General features: G+C 40.8%; 4 protein-coding genes across 8 annotated transcripts; 3 read left to right on the top strand and 1 right to left on the bottom strand.

Moving 5' to 3' along the window:
- Positions 1 to 4,319: 4,319 nt before the first annotated feature.
- Positions 4,320 to 9,102, top strand: LOC135585135 (uncharacterized). Of its 4 annotated transcripts, none has more exons than XM_065080085.1 (6): positions 4,320 to 5,491; positions 5,761 to 5,884; positions 6,249 to 6,348; positions 6,688 to 6,724; positions 7,201 to 7,462; positions 8,685 to 9,102. In XM_065080085.1, the coding sequence occupies exons 1-6, from the start codon at positions 5,261 to 5,263 to the stop codon at positions 8,750 to 8,752; spliced, it is 822 nt and encodes a 273-aa protein (XP_064936157.1). In that variant the 5' UTR covers positions 4,320 to 5,260; the 3' UTR covers positions 8,753 to 9,102. The 4 variants fall into 4 exon arrangements, with proteins under 4 accessions (XP_064936157.1, XP_064936158.1, XP_064936159.1 ...); XM_065080086.1 differs by having other exon boundaries at positions 4,336 to 5,491; positions 8,688 to 9,102; XM_065080087.1 differs by having other exon boundaries at positions 4,343 to 5,467.
- A 47-nt stretch (positions 9,103 to 9,149) lies between these two features.
- LOC103995213 (7-deoxyloganetin glucosyltransferase-like) lies at positions 9,150 to 11,162 on the bottom strand. The gene is made up of 2 exons (XM_009415750.3): positions 10,334 to 11,162; positions 9,150 to 10,261 (listed from the first exon to the last, which is right to left on the bottom strand). Exons 1-2 carry the CDS (start codon positions 10,878 to 10,880, stop codon positions 9,336 to 9,338), a joined length of 1,473 nt encoding a protein of 490 aa, XP_009414025.2. The 5' UTR covers positions 10,881 to 11,162; the 3' UTR covers positions 9,150 to 9,335.
- Positions 11,163 to 12,556: 1,394 nt separating this feature from the next.
- On the top strand, positions 12,557 to 12,985 carry LOC135680367 (protein EXORDIUM-like 2). The gene has a single exon (XM_065194248.1). The coding sequence runs from the start codon at positions 12,557 to 12,559 to the stop codon at positions 12,983 to 12,985; it is 429 nt and encodes a 142-aa protein (XP_065050320.1).
- Positions 12,986 to 14,007: 1,022 nt separating this feature from the next.
- Positions 14,008 to 19,687, top strand: LOC103995214 (serine/threonine-protein kinase PEPKR2). Of its 2 annotated transcripts, XR_010476112.1 has the most exons (4): positions 14,008 to 15,085; positions 18,645 to 18,941; positions 19,022 to 19,476; positions 19,581 to 19,687. XR_010476112.1 is itself a non-coding variant. In XM_009415751.3 (3 exons), exons 1-3 carry the CDS (start codon positions 14,383 to 14,385, stop codon positions 19,297 to 19,299), a joined length of 1,278 nt encoding a protein of 425 aa, XP_009414026.2. In that variant the 5' UTR covers positions 14,008 to 14,382; the 3' UTR covers positions 19,300 to 19,532. The 2 variants fall into 2 exon arrangements, 1 of the variants encoding a protein (XP_009414026.2); XM_009415751.3 differs by lacking the exon at positions 19,581 to 19,687 and having other exon boundaries at positions 19,022 to 19,532.
- The last annotated feature ends 1,979 nt before the right edge of the window (positions 19,688 to 21,666 follow it).

Raw genomic sequence — 21,666 nt, 5'->3', positions numbered from 1 at the left:
GCATGGAAAAAGGCACAAATCACGCACAGCAAAATTGACCAATGTTAGCAATGAAGACGATTTTTAATTACAAGCCCTGTAAAATAAAGGGGCATTAAATAAAGACAAAAGAAAAAAGAAAAAGTCACGTCGATGCGGTCAATCGTGCAATTAATGCATTCATGAATTGGGGGGTAAGCACTGAAGACATCATATTTATTATTTGTGGAATTATGTGCTTCTGTTAGCTTATGATTATTTGGTATCCATCCAACACTAATAGTCTTTTGATGTTACATTGTAATTCTCAATATAATAAATTGTTATTATATGAATTGTTATTACTATTATTCTTCCTTGATTTAAAACAGTATGTGACTAATAAATTTTTAAAAAATTTATTTAACTAAATTATTCTTTATATTTAAATTTTTTTATTTAATTTTATTTATTTAATATGAAAATAAATTTTAAAAATTTTCTAACAATACTCTTTTTTTTCATTCTTAGATTATTTTTAGACTTGATAATCGACTACGTTCCTAAATCTTGAACTCTAAATCTTTTTCTTCGATCGTTCTTTTTTGAGTTAGTCGATTCAATATATCAATTTTACATTAGGTTATTATATTTTATAATAATGTTAAAAAATCATAATTAATTAAAAAAATATTATATACATATATATAATAAATTTTCGATTGCATCAAATGTTATAATGGCAAGTGAAAAAAAACAGCTTCACTTTAATAAACCCTATTGTGGTCAAACTCTCTCTCTACTTTTTTTTTTTTGTGTGTCATTGACTGGATGATGATAATAAAAAAAAATGACACATGGAAGATGTTGTGTTAAATTCAAGGAGTCAAAGATACAGCTAATAGATAGATAGATGGATGTTGGCTATCTTCTTCTTTCTCTAACTATCTTTAATCATTCTTTTGATGGAATGTAATCAAACAGGATGTGCCCACCCCACTCACCATCAAGTTTGACAAAGAACCTGAAAGCATGGCATATAATAAGCCTTGTTAGATGGCATAGATCACACCAAAAGAATGCATCATTGGCTTTCATACTAAGAAGATTTAAAGGCTCCTTCTCTCATAATTAATTTGATCCTTGCTCAACTATTCCATATCTATCTACCACCTCATATTTCATCTTAGCCTATCTTTGAGCCCTCGTCTGATGTGAGAGAGACCTCCTCATATCAGTTGGCACTTGTCAAAACAAAGTTTCAGTCAAGCCAAAAATATGTAGATTATGCTAATATATATATATATATATATATATATATATATATATATATATATATATATATAATATTCTTATAATTTTAATGAGTTTTTAACTGATGTTGGTGTTATTTAGAGGTTTCATTAATGATGATATACATAAGTAAACATTTTTAAATTTTTAAAAATTTTGTAAGAAAATATAATAGGTATTGATATGGACATAATTATTGATATCTACATCAATTCATCATAACGCAATCAATATTTTGACTCTCGATATGTGGATATCGTCTATCAATGGATAGAATTTAAAATGAGCCAACGATTTAATAAATTTAACGTATAAAATGAATATAATGAAATAAATCACGGATCCATAATTATGTCTTGATTCCTTTTACAACTTAATCCTCTATAACTCTCAAAATACTATAACAAGTATTAGGTATGAAGCTGCCAATGACATGACACAATATATTATATTAGATCATCCTAAATTACCTCTTATCTAATCCAAATTAATCATTATAAATACTTGATATTTATCGAATCCTTCAAATCCTTTACTAAATATTGAAAGAGCTTTGTGGTGTATATATATAAGAAGTATTAAATATGAAGCTACCAACATAACATATCATATCATATCATATCAACTTAGATCATCTCTTATCTAATCCAAATTAATCATTGTAAGGACTTAATGTTTATCGAATCCTCTAAATCCTTTGCTAAGTTGAGTATTGAAGGAAGAGATAGTGTGAGTATGAGTGCATGTTGTTTTGTATGACTTATCAACAGTAAAAACAAAGTGGAGCTATCCACATATGTTAAGATGAGACTATTATAATAGATTTGATAAAGTGATAAGGATGATGATTTGTTAGGCTAAGGATGATAGGAGTCCATAATTCTTTAATGGAAGACAACGATATATAGCTCGTTATGCCTCCTTAACAGTCAACGCACTCTTCTTTTCTTGAAGCACATGGTGGTTTCCTTGATGTTGCCTAATGCTTTATACATTATGGTTATATTTATATGATTGTACAATTAGAAAAAAAAACATAGCATTTTTTTATGTGAGTTTAGTTTTCAATGTTAAATCACATCAAAGAAAGGAATCTCGAAAATTTATCCATAACAATTGTAAGATGATGATAATGAGGATTATTATTATTGTTATTATTATTATTATTATTATATATATACACTTCATTTGTTTGTCTTTATCCATATCGATTTAAAACCCTACCTTAATTAATGGATTTTCTAATCCAATTTAATGCAATTCGATTAGATGAATGTGTGATGATTTGTCATCCACCACCTAAAGAAACATTAGGCCGGCCTACACTCCAAAGAGTTAATCTCACAACCTACACTAGTGGCTATCAACCCAACCCAATTCTACCACAAGTGTAGTTGGTGCATTGTGGATGCTATGCTTAAGATACAGAAATATGCCCAAGTAATGTCAAGTTGATTGCATTGCTATCCTTCTCAAATATAAGCCTTTATAATACTATTCATATTATCAATATTACTCGTTAAGGATGATAGGCCCAATTTGATGTACTTCTTATAAATGGCCCACTCAGATATCAAATCCGATTTGAGTCAATCTAATTGTAACCTCATATAATACTATTCATATTATCCTATTGACTCTTTGTCGAACTATATAATACGTAAAAGAATAAATATTTTTTACTTTACATATGCTAAATATATTTAAATTTTTAATTATTTAATTTTTTTTTAAGAGAACAAGTGAGGAGACATGTTTTCTTTGAATATGTTATTGATTTAAAATCATGAAAAATAATTTTGACATGACTCTCACAATCTATCTATAAAGCCAATGTGGTCAGTATCAAATAATTTCTTTTATCAAAGAGTGGGTTTTCTCATGAATGAATTGTATCTCCTCCAAATAAGGGAGACATACATGTGAAGTTGTACCCTATGTAGTTGTACCTTTTCACATATTTCCGATCATGTTAGTATAGTTTGACTATTCCCACTTCGATAGCTCCAAGACATTAATAATTTGAACAACATAATCTCCCTTTTTTTTTTTTGGTTATATTGATGAGTCCAAGAATCATTTATGGTGGTGATCGACTTGGGTCGATCATAATTTGATTATCTTGTTTCTCTTCCAAATGAGAGATAATGAGTTTTTGTTTTAGTTATATATTATAACTAAAAGCAATTAAGGAAACATAAACATATAAAATTTGATTTTATTAGTAATATATATTTTATTAGTTATATATATATTTTATTAGTTATATATTATAACTTTAATATTAGTTTATATATATATATATATATATATATATATATATATATATATATATATATATATATATATATATATATATATATAGAAAGCATATACAATATATGCTAAGATACAGAAAGCATATACTAAAGATGAGATGAGATTAGTTTCATCTTTAGAAAGCATATACAATGTATACATATACTTATAGAAAGCATATTCCAAGTAAAATGGAAACTCATGTCATCTCATCTTTAGTTAGTATATGCTTTGTATAATCTTTACTTGCAACACACATCAATGTTTTTAGGTTCAGGACTTGGCGTTGACTAAACCTTTTAACTCAAATGCAGAGAGAGAGAGAGAGAGAGAGAGAGAGAGAGAGAACAACGAAGCACTGCCCAGAAAGCAATATGAAAATGTTTGACCAACCCCAACCCATCATCATCATTCAAGCTGGCAAAGAGGAGGTCTTAGTTGGCGGTGGATTATGGCTAGCTGAAAGGTTGATATCGTCACAGTGCAGAAAAAAAGAAAAGGAGATTAAGGTTCGTGGAGGTGCTGTGCATCGACTGATCTGATCTACCCATTAAACAATGTTACCACCACCGATGTTCACGGATGAGAGGTCGTCTTCTCCGTGGCGCATTTCCTGTCATCAGATGCTTCTTCCTCTTCCACGATGAAGCTTATGCACGTGCAAGCGAGCACGTGCGAGGCTGGATAGCGACAGCAGGCGTGTATACCGGTGGACGGAGGTGGAAAGCTTGGGTGACAGGCGGATATCTGAGTGGGAGACCCATCGGCACACCCTGTTTCAGCTGGAGTTGGGCCCGTCTCTCTCTCTCTCTTTCTCTGGTCGAGAACTCATCATCCTCCTCCTCCAAAGATGAACACCTGCTAAGCTCGTAACGAGAGGTTTAACCTAAGGTGATGACCAGCACCCACAGGTTTCTGCGTGCCGTCACCCAGTTGCTTGTCTCCAAAGAAACAAGGAGTTCCACAAGGAGATAGAAGAAGAGTGACATGAGAAAGGGCAGTGAGGGCAAGCAAGCTAATAATGAAATGGAGGACACCGGCGTGGGGGGGGGCCACGCCCTACCGAATCAGCAGCATCTGTTGCCATGGACGACTCACATCCTTTGTTCCATCTATGTGGAGCACTTGCAGCACAGCAGGAATTCGCCACCGATCTTTTAATGCACCTTCGCCCTTTCCTTAGCTACAAAACAAGTGCTGAACATGCCTTTGTTTCTTTCAATATTGTTTTACTTCCTTCAGCCATCATCTCTCTCTCTCTCTCTCTCTCTCTCGCTCTTATACAAGGAGGACAGTAACAGAGAGAGAGAGAGAGGGGTCGTGCAGCTGTCAGCCGATATCCAAAACTCTCATACAGCGAGGAAGTCCTTTGCACCAGTTGGTTCACCATCCCAGCCTTGTTAGATTTCCCCATCACCACCACCTTCATCTCCTCCTCTATATCTCTTTAGCGTTCCTTTCTATGACTCTAAGGGTCATGGAAGGAGGAGAGATCACCAAAGAAGAGGAAGGGAGGAGTACACAAAAAAGGAGACGGGAGATTGCGTCCGTATGCAAGCAAGATAGATAAGAACATATAGTCAACCTTCCATATTTCGTATGAGACTCAGCCTCCTGCTCGCCATATCGAGGCTGTCACCTCTTCCTTGATTTCCCCGTGCACAGAGAACACGAGATAAAGGGAAGAGGAGGCGGTCTTACAGCCGCGCGTATGGCTTCCTCTTCTTCTCCTTCGACTTCCAGCCTGCACCATCGGTCAAGGTTTGGCGACACAACCTTGACCAAAGTGTTTGTGGGTGGATTGGCATGGGAGACTCCCACGGCGGAGCTCCGCCGTTTCTTCGAGCAGTTTGGTGAAATCCTCGAGGCCGTGATCATATCCGACAAGATCACCGGGCGATCCAAAGGCTATGGCTTCGTGAGCTCTCTGTCTCTCTCTACTGTGAGCTTTGTTTCTTTGTTTGCTTGTCAGTTTGTCCATCTCTTATTGATCCCTTGATCCATCAACAGTAATATAGTACTGATATTTTCCTGTTATTTATCGCATTCTTTGTACCCTATCTCATCATGATCCATTACTACCTTATTTATTGATCTCTTGCATCATGCTATCCAACGTAGAGGTGGAGAAGGACAGTGTGTTCTTGGTATCGTTTTGCTTCATGCGTTTCCACTCTAACATCCGAGGCTACAATATCCTGGGATTGGCAGGTGACCTTCCGCGACCCCGAGTCGGCGAGGAGGTCGGTGGTGGATCCCAACCCGGTGATCGACGGCAGGCGAGCCAACTGCAACATTGCCGCTTTGGGGAGGCAGCGACCCTCTCCACCACGAGGTGTGTATGATATAATGCGTTGTGCATTTCCCACAACACTTGGACAGCAGAAAGAAGATGGATATACTTGTAGATGGCTTAATCTCTTACTTTATGCTCTTCATCTTCTTCTTCATCTCCGAGAAAGGTAATGGCCGGTGCAGAGACCTCCATCAGATAAAAATACTAACATGCCAGCTCAAAGGGACAGCTTGCTGATCCAAAGCAGGCATAGGTCTTGATGATGCTTGGGCAAAATGGGAGGCGCTTGAATCGTTTGTCATTGATTAATCATGATTAAGCTGCAAATTTGACTTAAATGTGGTTAAATCTGCAACCTTCTCTTACATTAATGGCTGGCTGCTTCTAATCATCTCGTCCGCAGGGAGGAGCCCAGAAGGGAGCATGTACCGGCAATACAGCAGAGTGCCAGCCCAGGTGGCCCCCGCTCCTCCAGCCCCAGTTGTTTACCCTTCTCCCTTCGGGTGAGTCCCACCATCTGCAGCACCAATCCAAGGCATGTGGACCGCCTGGAGAGCCCATTGAATGGATTGGTGGCAGCTCCTCCTCTGCACTGTCTGAGGTGGTGGTGGTGGCTTGTCTCAGGCGCAGTTAATGCCTGTCATCCATCCACTGGGACCCATGTTTGGCACACGTTGATGCTGGCCCACATACAAACCCTAATGCAGGGCTTTCTGTCTCTGTCCTCCCAAAACCGCAGCCTAATTCACACAAAACACATCAAGTTCTCATGCAATGTGGTCTGTTCATATGGTCTTCAGCTTGTTAATCTCAGTCTAATGGTTATTGCTGTGTCCGTGCAGGTATGTGGCCTATCCAGCTGAGTATGGATACCAACAAGTTAGTGCTTCTTCCTTTCTTCTGTGTTTCTGTTTCTGCTAAAACTGGAGAGCTGCATTTTGATGCAGATCTGGCTATGATATCAAAAGAACTTGTATCAGTGCATGGAAAACCCAAGAGTTCAGAGTCTCAACTAAACTTTGTTAAACTGCTAAAGATTCTACCCAAATTTACCAGAAACAGAGCACAATGCCAACTTGTTTGGATATAATCTAGCTGTTATCATTCAAGTTCAACATAAACCATGTTTCCCCAGCATGTCTTCTTGAGCAATATAAAGCTTGTGTATGTTCAATTTTTTATTTTGTATTCATCTGAAAGTAAAATCAACCATAGACAGTCTAACAACTGCAGAATATTGATATCCAAGTCTGTTCTTTCATACATTCAGTCATAATTGGTTGAATAATAGCATAAAATATATTGATAGAAGCTATCTTTTTTTGTTCCCATTTTTTTATGGATTGTGCAAACAGACTGCTGTGTACAACCCTCAAATGGCATCCTATTACCATCAACAATTGTATGGACCAACTTCACCACCAACTGTTGGACATCCACCCTACCATTGCCCTCCAATAGGGTACTTGCAAACTGCTAGGGCAGGTTTTCCTTCACACTACATGCAGTATCCTGCACCCCACATGGAAGGGACCTTCATCCCCTCATCTTCACAGCAGTATCCATTACAACTGCAGCCCCCACCACATGCAAGGCAACCCCTGAACACTACAGAAGGTAACACACTTTGTCTTCTATATCTCTGCATTGTGACTTTTTTTGTAAGAATAAAGTTACTTTTTTTCAAAGAGATTTTGATACCTTAAACACTTGACATACTTGATTGACATGATTGTAGCAACAAGTTGCAATGTTTTCACTAGTTGAGAAGTTACTCATCTGGCTTCATATGTTCTTTTCTTATTTATTCTTTTGAAAGATCTTATGTTGTTTTTCACAATGTGAAAAATCAGCTTGAGTTAAAAGATCTTAGTTGATTGACATGATTGTAGCAACAACAAACTGCAGAATTTTCACTAGTTGAGAAACAACTCATCTGGCTTCATGTGTTCTTTCCTTCTTTGTTCTTTTGAAAGATCTTATGCTTCTTTTCACAATGTGAACAATCAGCTTGAGAATTTGAAACATCTTAATTGATTGACATGCCTGTAGCAACAAACTGCAGAATTTTCACTAGTTGAGAGGCTACCCATCTGGCTTCATTTGTTCTTTTCTTATTTATTCTTTTGAAAGATCTTATGTTTCTTTTCACAATGTGAACAGTCAGCTTGAGAATTTGGATCTATAGAATGTAAAGGGTATTGTAAATGATGCAACTTCTCCACAAAATAAAAGCACACAGTTTGGGAAGACATTTTTTGGGATGAACCAAATGATTAATGCTGCCTCTTTATATAACAAATTATTATTTATGTGTGTGCTTCCAGAAAGAAGGAACAAAAAAGAAAATTACCTATGTGATCATTCTTGTATATGTATCAAAAAATCTTAGGACAGTAATATAAAATCCATCTATGTTACATTTTCTTACAACTTTAGCACCAATACCTGCAGAAACATATGAAGTTATCCTGTAATCTTGTTAAAAACTCACATCAGATCAGATTAATAAGCTAATAATTTAAAAAGTTATGACATAGTTATTGACATGTTTTAAGTAGTATCAACCACAAAACTTCATGCAGAAACAAGAGTACTTTTTGCAATAATTCAGCTGTTATTTGTATATATGCTCTACACCACTTCACATAGTTTCATCAACAATATCCCCTGGTTTTCATCTACATTAAGCCTGCTTCTCCATTATTGCTAGCATTCCTGGTCATATTTATAACTTTTGATATCGATTAATTTACTGTGACATTTCCAACCTAAAAGCACTGTGTCATTTTCTAAATCAATTGGATTACTAACATTTTTCTTATCTCATGAATTCTAGCAGGCTCACAAGCTCCTCAGCAACTCTCCACACCTGGAGCAGACTCTGATGATAACCAGGATGCTTGAAGGTGGCAATTCTCATCCTTCAGCATAACTTCTGCTCATCAACTGATCACGACGAACAATAAAACAAATGGACTGAATAAGTTGTGTCAAAGGTTTAAATCCCAAGGCTTTTTCTTTTTTTTTTGGCATAAAAAAGACATTTCCAGGGCAGCTACATTCAGTGGTGAAACTACTTCTTGTGCCCTGTGATGAACACTAATCGACTCCAAACTCTTTCTTTATTTTTTTTCACTCTAATTATTATTTTTGTAGAGCAATCATTCATTGCATCTCTAAATTTCTTGTGTACATGATCTTCCCACCAATGAGTCAGAATTTTGATGATGCATGCTGGACATATTGACTTGCCATTTCAAAGTTTCTTCTAAAAATACTTGAATATTTCTTTCAAAGCAGATGGAAATTTAGTGATGGAATTATATTATGATGTCTTTGTCATCTGCATTGTAGCATTTAGATTCCAATGATAACTTGTGACACTAAACCATGTCATCTGCATCTGTACACTAAACATGTACAGAATTCTCATGACCTCTACAAAGGAAGCATACAAGAAGATTACTGCAATGTTAATCCAATTGTGTTAAGGATTCAAGTCCTTCACCAATCTCTCCAGGTTTCCATGTGAGCTCCCACCTTGTGCTGTTGCTCGCGCTGCCATCTCTTTCCATTTGGTGGCGTTCTTCCTCATCTCCTTCCCCTTCTCTCCTTCCATCAGCTCCACAACGACGTCCTTGACCTGCTCTCTCTTCACGACTTGGTCGATCTCCATGCCGAATCCCCACTGCTCGCAAGCATACAGGCAATTCGTGTACTGCTCCGCGAATCCTGGCCAGCAGATCACCGGCACGCCGCAGGCGACGCTCTCCATCATGGAGTTCCAGCCGCTGTGCGTCAGAAAGCCAGCGATGGAAGGGTGGGCGAGCACTTCTCCTTGTCGACACCAGCCGGCGAAGAAGCTCCTCCCTTTTGTTTCTTCGATGAACTCTTCCGGCAACGTGGCGGCCCCGCCTTCGACCATGTCGGGTCGAATGACCCACAGGAAGGGATGGTTGCTGTCGGCGAGGCCCCATGCAAACTCCGTCAGCTGCGTGACCGTCAAGACCGCGAGGCTTCCGAAACTCACGTAGATCACCGATGCATCCTGTTGAGCGTCGAGCCAGTCCATGCACCTGCGATCCTCTCGCCAAAAGCCCAAGCGCGGTGAGGTGCTTCGGCTTCCTCCCGCAACCCGTTCGACGAGTGAGCCGACGGCACCGAGCGTGTAAATCCGCGGGAAGAACCCCTGCAGAGCATCCAAAACCTCGCTTTCCATGTCTTCGAATGTGTTGAGGATCAAACCCCATGCTTTCAGCGCGTAATCCACTTCCTCCATCTCCGTCTTGAGGAAGATGTCGTCGTGATCCGTCGTTCTGATGAAGCTGGAGAGGTCTCTGAGCCGCATCTCTTTCATTCCAGGAATCCAATCAATGGCAGTGTCCAAATATCCATTTGTCAGGCAACTCTCATCTACACAAACACAGAGAAAAGAATCAATTGTTCGTCGTATATGCTTGTCGGAACGGTGAGGAAGACGAGTACCTTTGAATGGTATGTATCCTCTTCTGACGAGCTCCCCGAGCTGAAGGGACGCCATGAGGCCACAAGCACTGGTGGTCCAGAAGACCAACTCGGGAACGCCGATCTGCTCCGCCACCGCTCGTGTGAAGGTCATCAAGTAGTTGGCTACCATGCAGGTAATGCGGGGCACGTCGGAGGAGGCGTTGAGCTCCAGCAGAAGCTCCGCAAGCGCGGCAGGACAGTTCCTCTGTATCGAGAGCCACAGCTCGACCAGCCGATCCGGGCCTAGGTGATCCGCCTGCGACACGCCGTCCGCAATGGTCACGAACCGGAAGGTCTCGCTGCCGCTGAGCGCGCCTGGCCCGCCGGTGCGCAGGAGTTGCCGGCGGCTGAACTCGGTGTTGACGAAGGTGATGTAGAAGCCTCTGGACTGTAGCAGCTCCGCCAGCTGCAGCATGGGGTTCAGCTGCCCTGCGGTGGGGTACGGGATGAGCACCGCATGGGGGCGCATCTTCTGCTTCACCGAAACAATTGCCTCGTCTTCTCTCTCTGCGGCATCATTCAACATGGTGAACGCAGCTGGTGGTGCCTTTCCCTTCTCCAATCTGTGAAGATAAGTGTCGACGGTAGGCAGAGGGGAGCCACATCACTGTCATGGCAATCTTTTGCTAAGATATTGTCCACCATTGGAGCAGAATTGTCAATGATGTATCAGGACAGCCAGCACAAAAGCTCGGGCGTCAACAGATATCATCATCCTTGTTGCTTCTTAGAGCAGAAGCCGCCGCCCATGTCTTCTGACCACAAACCAAAGCAATAAAACCAAGCGATCTGTGGCCACACAAAACCATGGTGGCCTTCCTTACATCAGCCTCTGCAATTGTATAATACAGAGAAGAAGACAAAGATTGGGCAAGGATCAACATTGAGGAGGATATGATCAAGGATTTGAGCTCCTTTGATTATTGATTCCTGATGCTGATGTAGATGAAGACCCCAACCCAACTCAAATAAGGTATCTGCTACATGGCAACACCTCGAGCTTGATGGTTTCCTTTGATACAGAGAGCAGCTGCAGCAGCAGTCAAATGCACAGTTGGAGAGAGTACACAACATGAACTAGGAGAAAGCAACACATGCAATCCAACCATGTCAGTGTGTCTTCAAGATTCTTCTTGTCCCCATCCAATGGCACATTACAGTTGTCACTCTTGAAAACCTAAAACCCCATGTTAAAAGCAGGAAGGATTTATATATATTATTGGGTGATGATAGGAACATACGAAGATGGAAGTCCATATAATTGCACAGTGGAGGCTGCATTTGCTGAAGAAAACCACAGCAGAGTTCACTATCACGGAGTACCCACGAGGGTGTGTCTCAATCTCATCTTCTGAATGAGATCACATCACACAATCATTAAGATGATGTATTAGGTTTTGTCCACAACGACGATAGCAGTAGTTGTGTCTTTGGTGGAGCTTTGCACCTCACGGAACATGGGAAGAACACATGCAGACCGTAATCGAACGCCATTGGAGGCCATGGCAGGAAGAGCACATGAAGGAACACATGCACTCGCAGGAAATCAAGTGCTTTGTAGGTGTGGGAGTGGATCAGAGCGACATCATGCTTCTATCTCGATAAAAACTTGTAATTCTGATCACCATATCCTTAGAGAAAGATCTGGCAATTACAATATTATTAGTAAAAGTGTCCATATTTTGGACTCTTATCATTCCTACTCCGTTTGTTCGAAGTAAATTATTGGAAGAACTGCCACCTTTGACTGAATCCGACATGCGATGCGGGTGCCCCAATTCACTGGCAGGACGAACCACGTGGCTTGTCGGACGGGCGCAAGATCCTGTCTGCACACGTACACGATTTCTGGTCGCTGAGAGCTCCGATAATGGCGTGCCCTTGGATTTAGGCGTTGACTAACACGCCAAGGTCAAGGGGGAGGCTTCCACTAACGCCACCCCTCACCGCCGCTGCTCCACCACCGCCCCATACCACTCTCATGCGTCAATTTTGAACCACCAAAGTCAAAAAACAACACTTGTAGGGCTTAGAGCCTTCATCTTTGCTTCTTCCTCTGAGTTGATGACAGCGGAATAGATTGCTCATGCTCATCTTTTGTACCTATACGTACCACTCTTAGTGTCTCCAATTTGGACAGTCTCAGCCTCTGACTGTGGCTCATCTGTAGTCCTCACACCATAGAAGAGAGAAGCAGCATACATGGCCAACTTTCCGTCTCTGTTCTCCCACCTGCTGCTGCTGCTGCTAATGTTGCAGCATTCCGATGGTGTTCTATTGCAGCAGCAGCCCCTTGTTCTGGAGTACCACAGAGGCCGCCTCCTCGAGGGCAATCACACCGTCAACCTCCTCTTCTATGGCCGCTTCTCCCCGTCTCAGCGATCCATCGTTGCCGACTTCGTCCCCTCTCTCTCCCCCGCTTACCCCTCCCTCCCACCGCCCTCCGCGGCCTCCTGGTGGCACACGACCTCCCTCCACGACGGCGGTGGCCCCGTCCGTCTCTATCTCGGCCCGCAGATCCTCGACGAGGGCTACACCCGGGGGAAGAGTTCAAATAACCCACATCAGATGGAGAAAAGTCGTCAGGCTCCGTCACAGTACAGAAAGACCTTTCTCCCCCATCGCCATTGAAAGCCTTATAGGCCATAACACACTCACAGCACAGGAACGCTTCCACCATTGCCAGAAAAGTTGTGCATGCTCGTCTCCAAAGAAATCACAGAAAGCTATACCTCTTGATATGATCTTAATCTATATAAAGAAGTCTGTAAAGAAATTTGTGTTTGAACAGAAATAAATAACATAATATTAAGTTCAATTCACTTTGTTATATGGGATTAATCTTTATCCATCCTTCTCAAAAATTATTTGACGATGTCACCTTGTTCTTCCTTTTAGATGAAGAGACGTTGAATTATCGTTCTTCTTGCCCAAAAGATGACATGTGATCTCCACCTACTGGTCTTTGTGCGTGGGATGTGATTCCGATTCGTTCATCGAGACATGTGCTTTTGTCGACGTGGACGGCGTGTGATCAGGGACGTGGTGCACGAACTTTGACGCAGTCGCTTCAGCCACAACGAGTGACACGACTTGGACAACAATTGGATTCTGCTTAGGAGTGCCACCGACGCAACATAAATCGAGTCTAAACGTTATCGGATCCTACCCGTACGCTTATCCATCCGAAACGGGAGAGCAGGTAGCTTACCGGATCGTCCGCTTCCGAAGGCAAACTGTCGGAACTGCCAACGGGTCAGGGAATCCGCAGACCGAAGCACACTAGACTTCTCCCTGCGCCTCGAGATCCGCGTTTCCCCGCACCCGTGCGCCCGGATCCGCTACAGGACGACCCATCTCCGCCGCCCGATGACAGAGTTCAACGATTGGTCACCGTCGGTCCTTGGAATTAGAGCCCGGAGCCCAGCACATATCGACAACCCGGTCGGCCCTCGTTGACCTATAGATCCTCTCCAAATATTGTATGTTAATAGAACTCCAACCTGACTAACGATGGGTGGATCACGTTTGATGAGCGATTGAGATGAGGGAATAGAGGATTCGTTTTAAAAGTCATTCTGGAGGGGATCCCCATCCTTCTCTCTTGTCGTGCCCCCGCGTGTTGCTTTTTCTTGAAGGCAACAAGGGCGGTTCCACCCACGGCGATAGGCTCACCCCTTCGCTCGCTACTCCAAACACCGCATCACTTCCCCCATCTCATCCTCCTCCATGTCGCTCCTAAGGTTTCACCTTGCCCCTCTCGCCATGGTTTGTTAACTTCCTCTCTTGGCTTCTCCCAGTTCTCGCGATCCGCTTCCTCGGCACGATTCCGCTTGCGTCCACGGATCGCCGGGTCCGATGGGGCGGAAGAAGAAGAAGAACAGATTCCTCGACCTGCGCCCGCTAATTTTTCATCTCGTCTCTAGTTTTCTGCCCTCGTAGGGCCTAAGCAAGAGTAGGTTTTGGTGGAATTAGCTCGCGGACAGCGTAGCTGTTGGTGGCAATCGGTTGGATCGGTGCGGAGAGCGATGGAATCGCTCCGTAGGAAGAGGAAAGGTACTAAGTCATCGTCTTTCGTCGAATCGAACTTGTCCGATGACCGGAAGTGCAAGAAGAAGTGCCGGGAGATGGAAAAGGTTGGATCTCGCAATGGCGGCGGTGGGGGAGTCGTGATGACCGCCCCGCCGATCGGGTGTTCGTTGCCGGGTACACCTGCGCGGGGTTTGAAGAGAAAGCTGGGATGCATCGACTCTGCCACTCGGATAGGGCGGAAGAAGAAACTGGAACATGAGTACGTTCTCGGTCGGGAGATCGGACAGGGGAAGTTCGGGTCGGTGAGGCTGTGCCGGAGCAAGGCCAGCGGCGAGGAGTTCGCCTGCAAGACGTTACCCAAGAACGGAGGGGAGACTGTGCACCGTGAAGTGGAGATCATGCAGCACCTGTCGGGCCACCCGGGTATCGTGATGCTGAAATCGGTGTTCGAGGACTCCGACTGTTTCCATTTGGTGATGGAGCTGTGCTCCGGTGGGCGGGTTTTGGATCGGATGATTAAGGAAGGGAAGTTCTCGGAGCAGAGAGTGGCGATGATGCTGAAAGAATTGGTTTTGGTTATCAAGTATTGCCATGAGATGGGAGTCGTCCACCGGGATATAAAGCCCGAGAACATCCTGCTCACGGGGTCAGGGAAGATAAAGCTTGCTGACTTTGGATTGGCTGTGCGGGTTACTGATGGTAAAAACTGATGTTTTCTTCCCCTTACAGTTGTATCTTATTATCGTCTTCTTTCATACTTGTTTCTGTGCTGATGACTGCTTTCTTTTATGTGTGTTTTTCTACATATCTAGTTACAATGCATCATGTGAAAATTGTTTATCATCTATCTTCTTGATATGTGTTTCTAGATTCACGTGATATTTGAGGTGTGCATTTTGGTCATGAATAGATCCAAAGAGAATTTGTTGCATCTCAATGTGTCAAATGTAGATATTTTCTACCTATGATCATATTGTAATACTATCATGCCTAATATTATTATTGGCGTCCAAAATAGATACTTGGATCCACAAACAAATCTTTTAGCTCCCTCCCTTGTCTGATTTTGTGTTGTCGGTATGAACTTTAAAGGATAATGTCATATTGACAACTAAGTTGTAAAATAATGTCAAAATTTTATCAAAAGAGTGTAAAATAATGGCTTGCAGTGTGGATGACAAATTGAACACCAAAATCGGACTATGAGCCTTTAGTTTGTTATCTTTAGTTTCTACTTTCTGTTTTAGATTCTCTCATGGTTTTTAGACACAAAAGGACCGCCTTTTTAGGTTGCTCTTCACTATGTTCCCTGATATGTTTGTGTTTGTCTACTCTCAGAAATAAGATGATTTTAGTATGATTCTTTTAAAATTATTAAATTATCCAAATAGAAAATGAAGGATTAGCTAACATCATTTACTTCATGATGATCTCTTCTCCCTTGCTTTCTCATTTATACTAAGATCTTTTTTCATCTTTTTACCCTGCATATTCCTGCTTGTTATGCTGACACATTAATATGTATTGTTGTTGATTCATCAAGTTTTTCTGTCAACTAAGCACCCTCTGGATTCTTGCTTTCTACTCTGGGCATTGCAGAATTCTTGAATTTTCTTACTCTACTGTTTTAACTGTTGAAAATGAGTACAAAGTGAATTATTATTATTTTCATACATACAAAAGGTACAAAAATTCAGTTTTAATGTATCAGTTCTGATGCTTAAGAACCCTTTTTTCTCTCTATGCAGATTACCTATTCCACCAACTTATGTCAGCTTTGTAGGACAGAGTGAGTGTCAGCATAGTCGAAGAGAACACATATGACTTAAGCTGGTCTTGTTGCTTGTGTGTTGTAGTCATCCTGTTCTGTTGCTCTCAACTTCCATGACACTTTTGCACCTACAATAGGTAACACACTTCAAGCATCGAGTCCCCACCTTGCTAGAATTAAATGATATAGGAAAAAACTATTGTTCGAAATCTTCTGAGACCTAATGGAATTATGGGCTTGGTGAAAGAGGAGAGGGATTTAGGAAAAGAGATACTCAGTGGATTGCGGGACTTGCTAATATTGTGGAACGGATTCAAACCACAGAGATCTTTGTAGAGGAAGTTAGAATATGGTGAGATTCTTCTAGTGGATGTGACTATAGCATTGAGACCTGATGTCCTGTTATACAAACCAACATCATTCTAAAACAGCACGGAGACCTGAAGGGTTTAGTAGGCAGCCCACCGTTTACTGTGGGCTAAATAGAGCCCACAAGCTTTCTGTGATAGACTGATGAGCTGTTGGAAAGAATTAGTAGGTTACGTAGTCACGAGATATAGATCGAGTTGGCGAAAAAATCGGATGACAAAACACTTGACAAACACAAGCAATTTAACGTAATTCAGATTACCACACAAACATCTCTCCTATGTCCACGGGAAGAAGAAAAAAATCCCAAGAAAGAACTTGAATCGTACAGTGATAGGGGAGTCACAACACAATGACGATCTCCCTCAGAGAAAACTGAAACAAACTTGTCCAAATACAACGCAAACAGTAAGTAACAGAAATTACATAAATACCACTGTTGACCAAGATTTGACCAGAGTTGACCGGAGTCAACTGTCAACTTGTTCCTCCTCTTTGCAGTTGCGAGCACATTGGCTGGCCAGTGGAGGACTCATCGGAGAAGAAGTTTCAACGTCTTGGTCGGATTTGGGCTAGAGTGGGAGATCTCTTACATCTCTTCTTTCTCCACCTTTCTGTCATTCCCTAAAGCTCCATTTATAGGAGTGAGGGAAGGTGGAGGGCAAGCAACACACGGGCGGCGGGTGGTTGCTGTGAGCAGCACACAGGTGACTGCGGTGATTATGGCAAGCAGCACACGGGCGATTTGGACTGTGGCGGGCAATTGCAGCGAGTGCAATGAGGGCCCACAGTCAGGCGGCGAGATCTGTGGGCGACGGTGGTGAGGGCGCTGTTGGCGGTGACATGAGGGTGGTGCATTGTAGGCGTGTGATGGGTGCCAAACGGTGAGGAGAGCAGCGGCAGCGAGAGGCGCATGAGGGTTTCTCATGTTACTTGGACTGGTTTAATGAGGAACTGGTCTGGTTGATTGAGCCCAAGTTTGACTATATTTTGAGTCAGTTCCGACATAAGCATCTTTCTTCATAATCATAGAGTTGATTGGTCTTTATCAACACACCTAAAGTGTTTGAGACCTTAATTTTCTGCATATCACTTTGGCATATATTGCATTCATCAGGCTGTCAGTCCTTATTCCACCTGAAAATTTTTGAGTATTAGAATGACTAGCATGTATTGAGTAGGTACATGGTGGCTTTCTGTATACAACCAATGTCTCTTAAGTAGCAGTGTACCAAACAGACATATTTTCCCCCTTTTGGTGAATTGAAATTAAAGACATTTATTATTCTGCTTTTTCTCCTTTCTTTGAAGAGTGCAAAAGCACCAAATGACTGTCATTTGATAATGATCATATGGCAAATGTTATAAAAAATTAAAAGTTCAAAAGTGTCTGGGAACTCTTGTTGGTTAGCATAATGTAAAGATCCTCTCTTTAGAAATCATCTAATATTTTCTTTACCTCTCACCTAACGTTACCTTATTTTAGTCATATGACCAATAATACCCTTGATGAATAATCTTATGCACTGTAGAGCGACCTGTCATAAAAAAGAAAGAAAAAAAAAAAAACTAAAAGAGATGTGTAGATGGTTCATAGGCGTTTGACTGGGTTACACCAGTTTGTTCAACGTCTACCAGAAGTTTAGTATTGGATTACCGATAGTTTAACAATGCTGTAACCAGGAAGTGCAATGAATCTTAAGTGGCTGAGATTGACTTTTAATTCTAAGAAAATATGGCAAACTCCCTGGCATCACATAATGGAATGGCTGGAAATAACATGCATCATATGCCTGAACTTTCATGGTTAAAAGTTCTACCATTTTAGTAAGTGGCATGGTTAAAAGTGCTATGAGCACAATGATCACGTAGGATGACGAATGGATCATTCCACTGTTGTCTATTTCATGTATATCTTCATCTTATGCTTTAGATTGTTTATCATTATTCATATTGTCGTAACAACCATATACCATATGGACTATATTTGCTTAGCTTGATTTCATTTATTATTATTATTTTGTTTCGTTTAATTCAATTAAAAAATCTCAAACTGCTGATTGCTTGAGAATTTTTTTTTCCTATACCTTTTCCTCTACTTGGATCAATGGGTGCCAGGTCAGAGACTATCTGGTGTTGCTGGGAGCCCGGCATATGTTGCCCCTGAAGTTCTGTCAGGACATTACTCGGAGAAGGCAGACATCTGGAGTGCTGGTGTCCTCCTACATGCTTTGTTGATTGGGTCTCTCCCCTTTCAAGGGGATTCACTGGAAGCAGTTTTTGAGGCAATAAAAAATGTGGAACTTAATTTCCACAGTGCTGCATGGGATTCAGTCTCAGAGCTTGCACGGGATCTAATCAGTCGGATGCTAACTCGTGACACTTGTGCAAGGATGACGGCCGATGAAGTCCTGAGTATGTTAAGAAATTGTGTTCCTTGCTTGCGTTTCTTGCTTGATCATGTATGATCTCATCAGTGGATGGTTTTGTTTCAGGACATCCATGGATTATATACAACACTGACCACCCTTCGATCGGATCACCTAATCATTCGAGGATCGTATTTGATTCGGCAAATGTCTCTTTAACATTGGAAAATTTTGGTACTGATTCAGAGTTGCAGGATGATTCCGGCTTTGTGGATGCTCTTGCGGTGGCAATCTCACGCGTCACTATATCGGAGTCTAAGCGGAGTAGGTTCTGTAACCCTGCTCCCCCAATTGAACCAGAGTGCTCCTCTAACATGAAGGCTAACCTCTGCACTGCATTCTAAGTAGCCTGTGTCTCATTCTGCTGAGAAGATTGACTTCTCTCTATTACTTGATTTGGCGATAACACCAAGGGTAGGGTTTGAAAGCCTACTTGTGTATATGGCTAAATATCGTAAGACTTACTACTGCATCAGTGTAGTGTAAGCTGTACAGAAACATGCATATTTCCTGTAAAGAAGGTATGATCTCCTCCCCTGCAGGTCATCGAAGATTAACGTTAGATTCACCTTCATCATAGTTTTGACTCGGATAAATCTTCTCTCCTCTGACTTGATGTTATCAGATGGACAAATCTCGAAAGTGAAGTAACAACAGCACTACTCATCTGTTATCAGATATGCTTACAACAGTGTCAAGCAAATATTTATGTGTAGGATAAATATTGAATCCTGTTTGTGGTTGACAAATGTTGGATGGAGAGACAGACAGCACCCCTTCTTAAAGGTAGACATGCATCATTTTCCACTATCATCATGGAGTTTATGTATATAACAGCCGAGTTTAATCTTAGAGAAGAAGTTCATTCTAATTAGTTTACATTTAACATCTCATCAATTTTTAAGCCTTTCAAGTTAAATCAGTCCATTCTAGATATACATTACGCATGGATCATAGGTCCAAGTTATCATCGAGTCCTAAGTGTAATGTAGATATTTGATATGTAAAATATGTTAAGGTTTAATAAATTATATAGAGACCAATGAAAATTTTTTTTGATGTCTTTTTGAAATTTATGATGCGAAGGACATATGATCTTGCTTCGTCTTCTTCTTCTGAGTAATTGAGTGAGATGAAAGGATTGATCGGGAATATTAGATTAGGAATTGAATAATTTAAGGAGCTTAGTCCTTCCTACTTCAGTGATGAGAACGTATGTTGGAAGTAGAGGCTAAGCATCCGTGGAAACAAACAACATATATATTTATATATAGCACTCTCCTCTGAAATTTGTAGAGAGAAAAAAAGAAAAACTTGCATGGTTGTGAGCAGCAATGTTCGAGTTCCTGTTTACATACTAAAACTCAAAACGTTGACCATATTGGCCAGATGAAAGATGATAGCAACACATATATTTCGCAAACACCATGAAATAGATCTGATCTTACTACAGATTAGAATGGCCTCTGGACGATCTGACTCGACGATAACATCGGACAAATTGAATTCATCGGCTTTCAGCAGACCTTTACCACTTGGGCAAATTGAAGTGTACTTGTTGTTCAGTGAATGTTGGAGCTCTCAAAGATGGTGTTTCCCTACTGGTTCTCGGCGCTGCATCCACTACCTACCTTCTTTAAGCATGGAATGAGAGAAATATCCATCACAAAACACTACAGAGGAGGCAATTTGACTAGGAATGAATGTCCTCACGCAGCTGGGGATGATTATAAGTCATCATTGTTCTTGAGAGATTGGTTGCTTAACTTGATTTCATTTCTATCCTCTCATATGGTGGCTATAAGAGAAAGAATAGAAGAAGAAACATATTTTCCCCATTGGAGTAAGATCCCAATAGGATGTGACAAAATTATAATTAAAAAAGATGTGTTTAATAGAGTCCACTGTTTTCATACCCACATCTTAATTTTAGAAAGAATTTTCAGCTTTCAGAGGGTCTTTCAAAGATGGGTTAATTTGTTTATCCTTCAAGAATCTATAAATATTTTTAGCAATGTTTGTTGGCAAATTTATTTGTAGTCCATTGATTTGCTAAGGAGTGAAGAGGTATTGAACTAAGAACATAGTTGCTTAAAGTCACTCCTTGGGAGAGCAAGTGTTTCTACCAACCATGAATCCTCCTTCTCCTCCTACTGACACATTTCTCTGGTTAAGGAGGAATAGGATCAATTTCTATCAAAATGAGAGTGTGTTTGCCATGTGATTTGCACTCTTGGGCAATAATGATATTATTATTATTATTTTAATATAATAATATCCTAATTGAGTCTGTTAACATAGCTACATAATTTTATTATTATAAATTTGATATTAATATTTTTTAAACCTAATAGGTAGAATTTAATTATTGAACACCAACCACTAATGATGAGAACAAATTAAGTTAGTTAAATTGAGGATCCAATTGAGAGTGTGTGCCAAGTCCATATTACAAGAAAGTCTAACAATTTATATTTGGAAGAATAGAATAAAATATCAATCAAATATTGTTTATGATGAAGAAGAAGAAAGCACAAGAGAACATTATTATGAGAAACAATGAAGGATTGAACATACCTAAAATCCCAAAATAATTGCCTTAAATATGAACAACAACAACAACAACAGTTTTGTACAGTAAATAGGAATGTTGAGGTGATCCCAATCTAAAACTTATTTAGTCCCTCAATGACCTTTAAGGCATCATAGTT

The sequence above is a fragment of the Musa acuminata genome, chromosome BXJ1-8 (genome assembly GCF_036884655.1).
Source record: "Musa acuminata AAA Group cultivar baxijiao chromosome BXJ1-8, Cavendish_Baxijiao_AAA, whole genome shotgun sequence".
NCBI classification, from domain to species: domain Eukaryota; kingdom Viridiplantae; phylum Streptophyta; class Magnoliopsida; order Zingiberales; family Musaceae; genus Musa; species Musa acuminata.
This window is presented reverse-complemented; position numbering and strand designations above follow the sequence as displayed.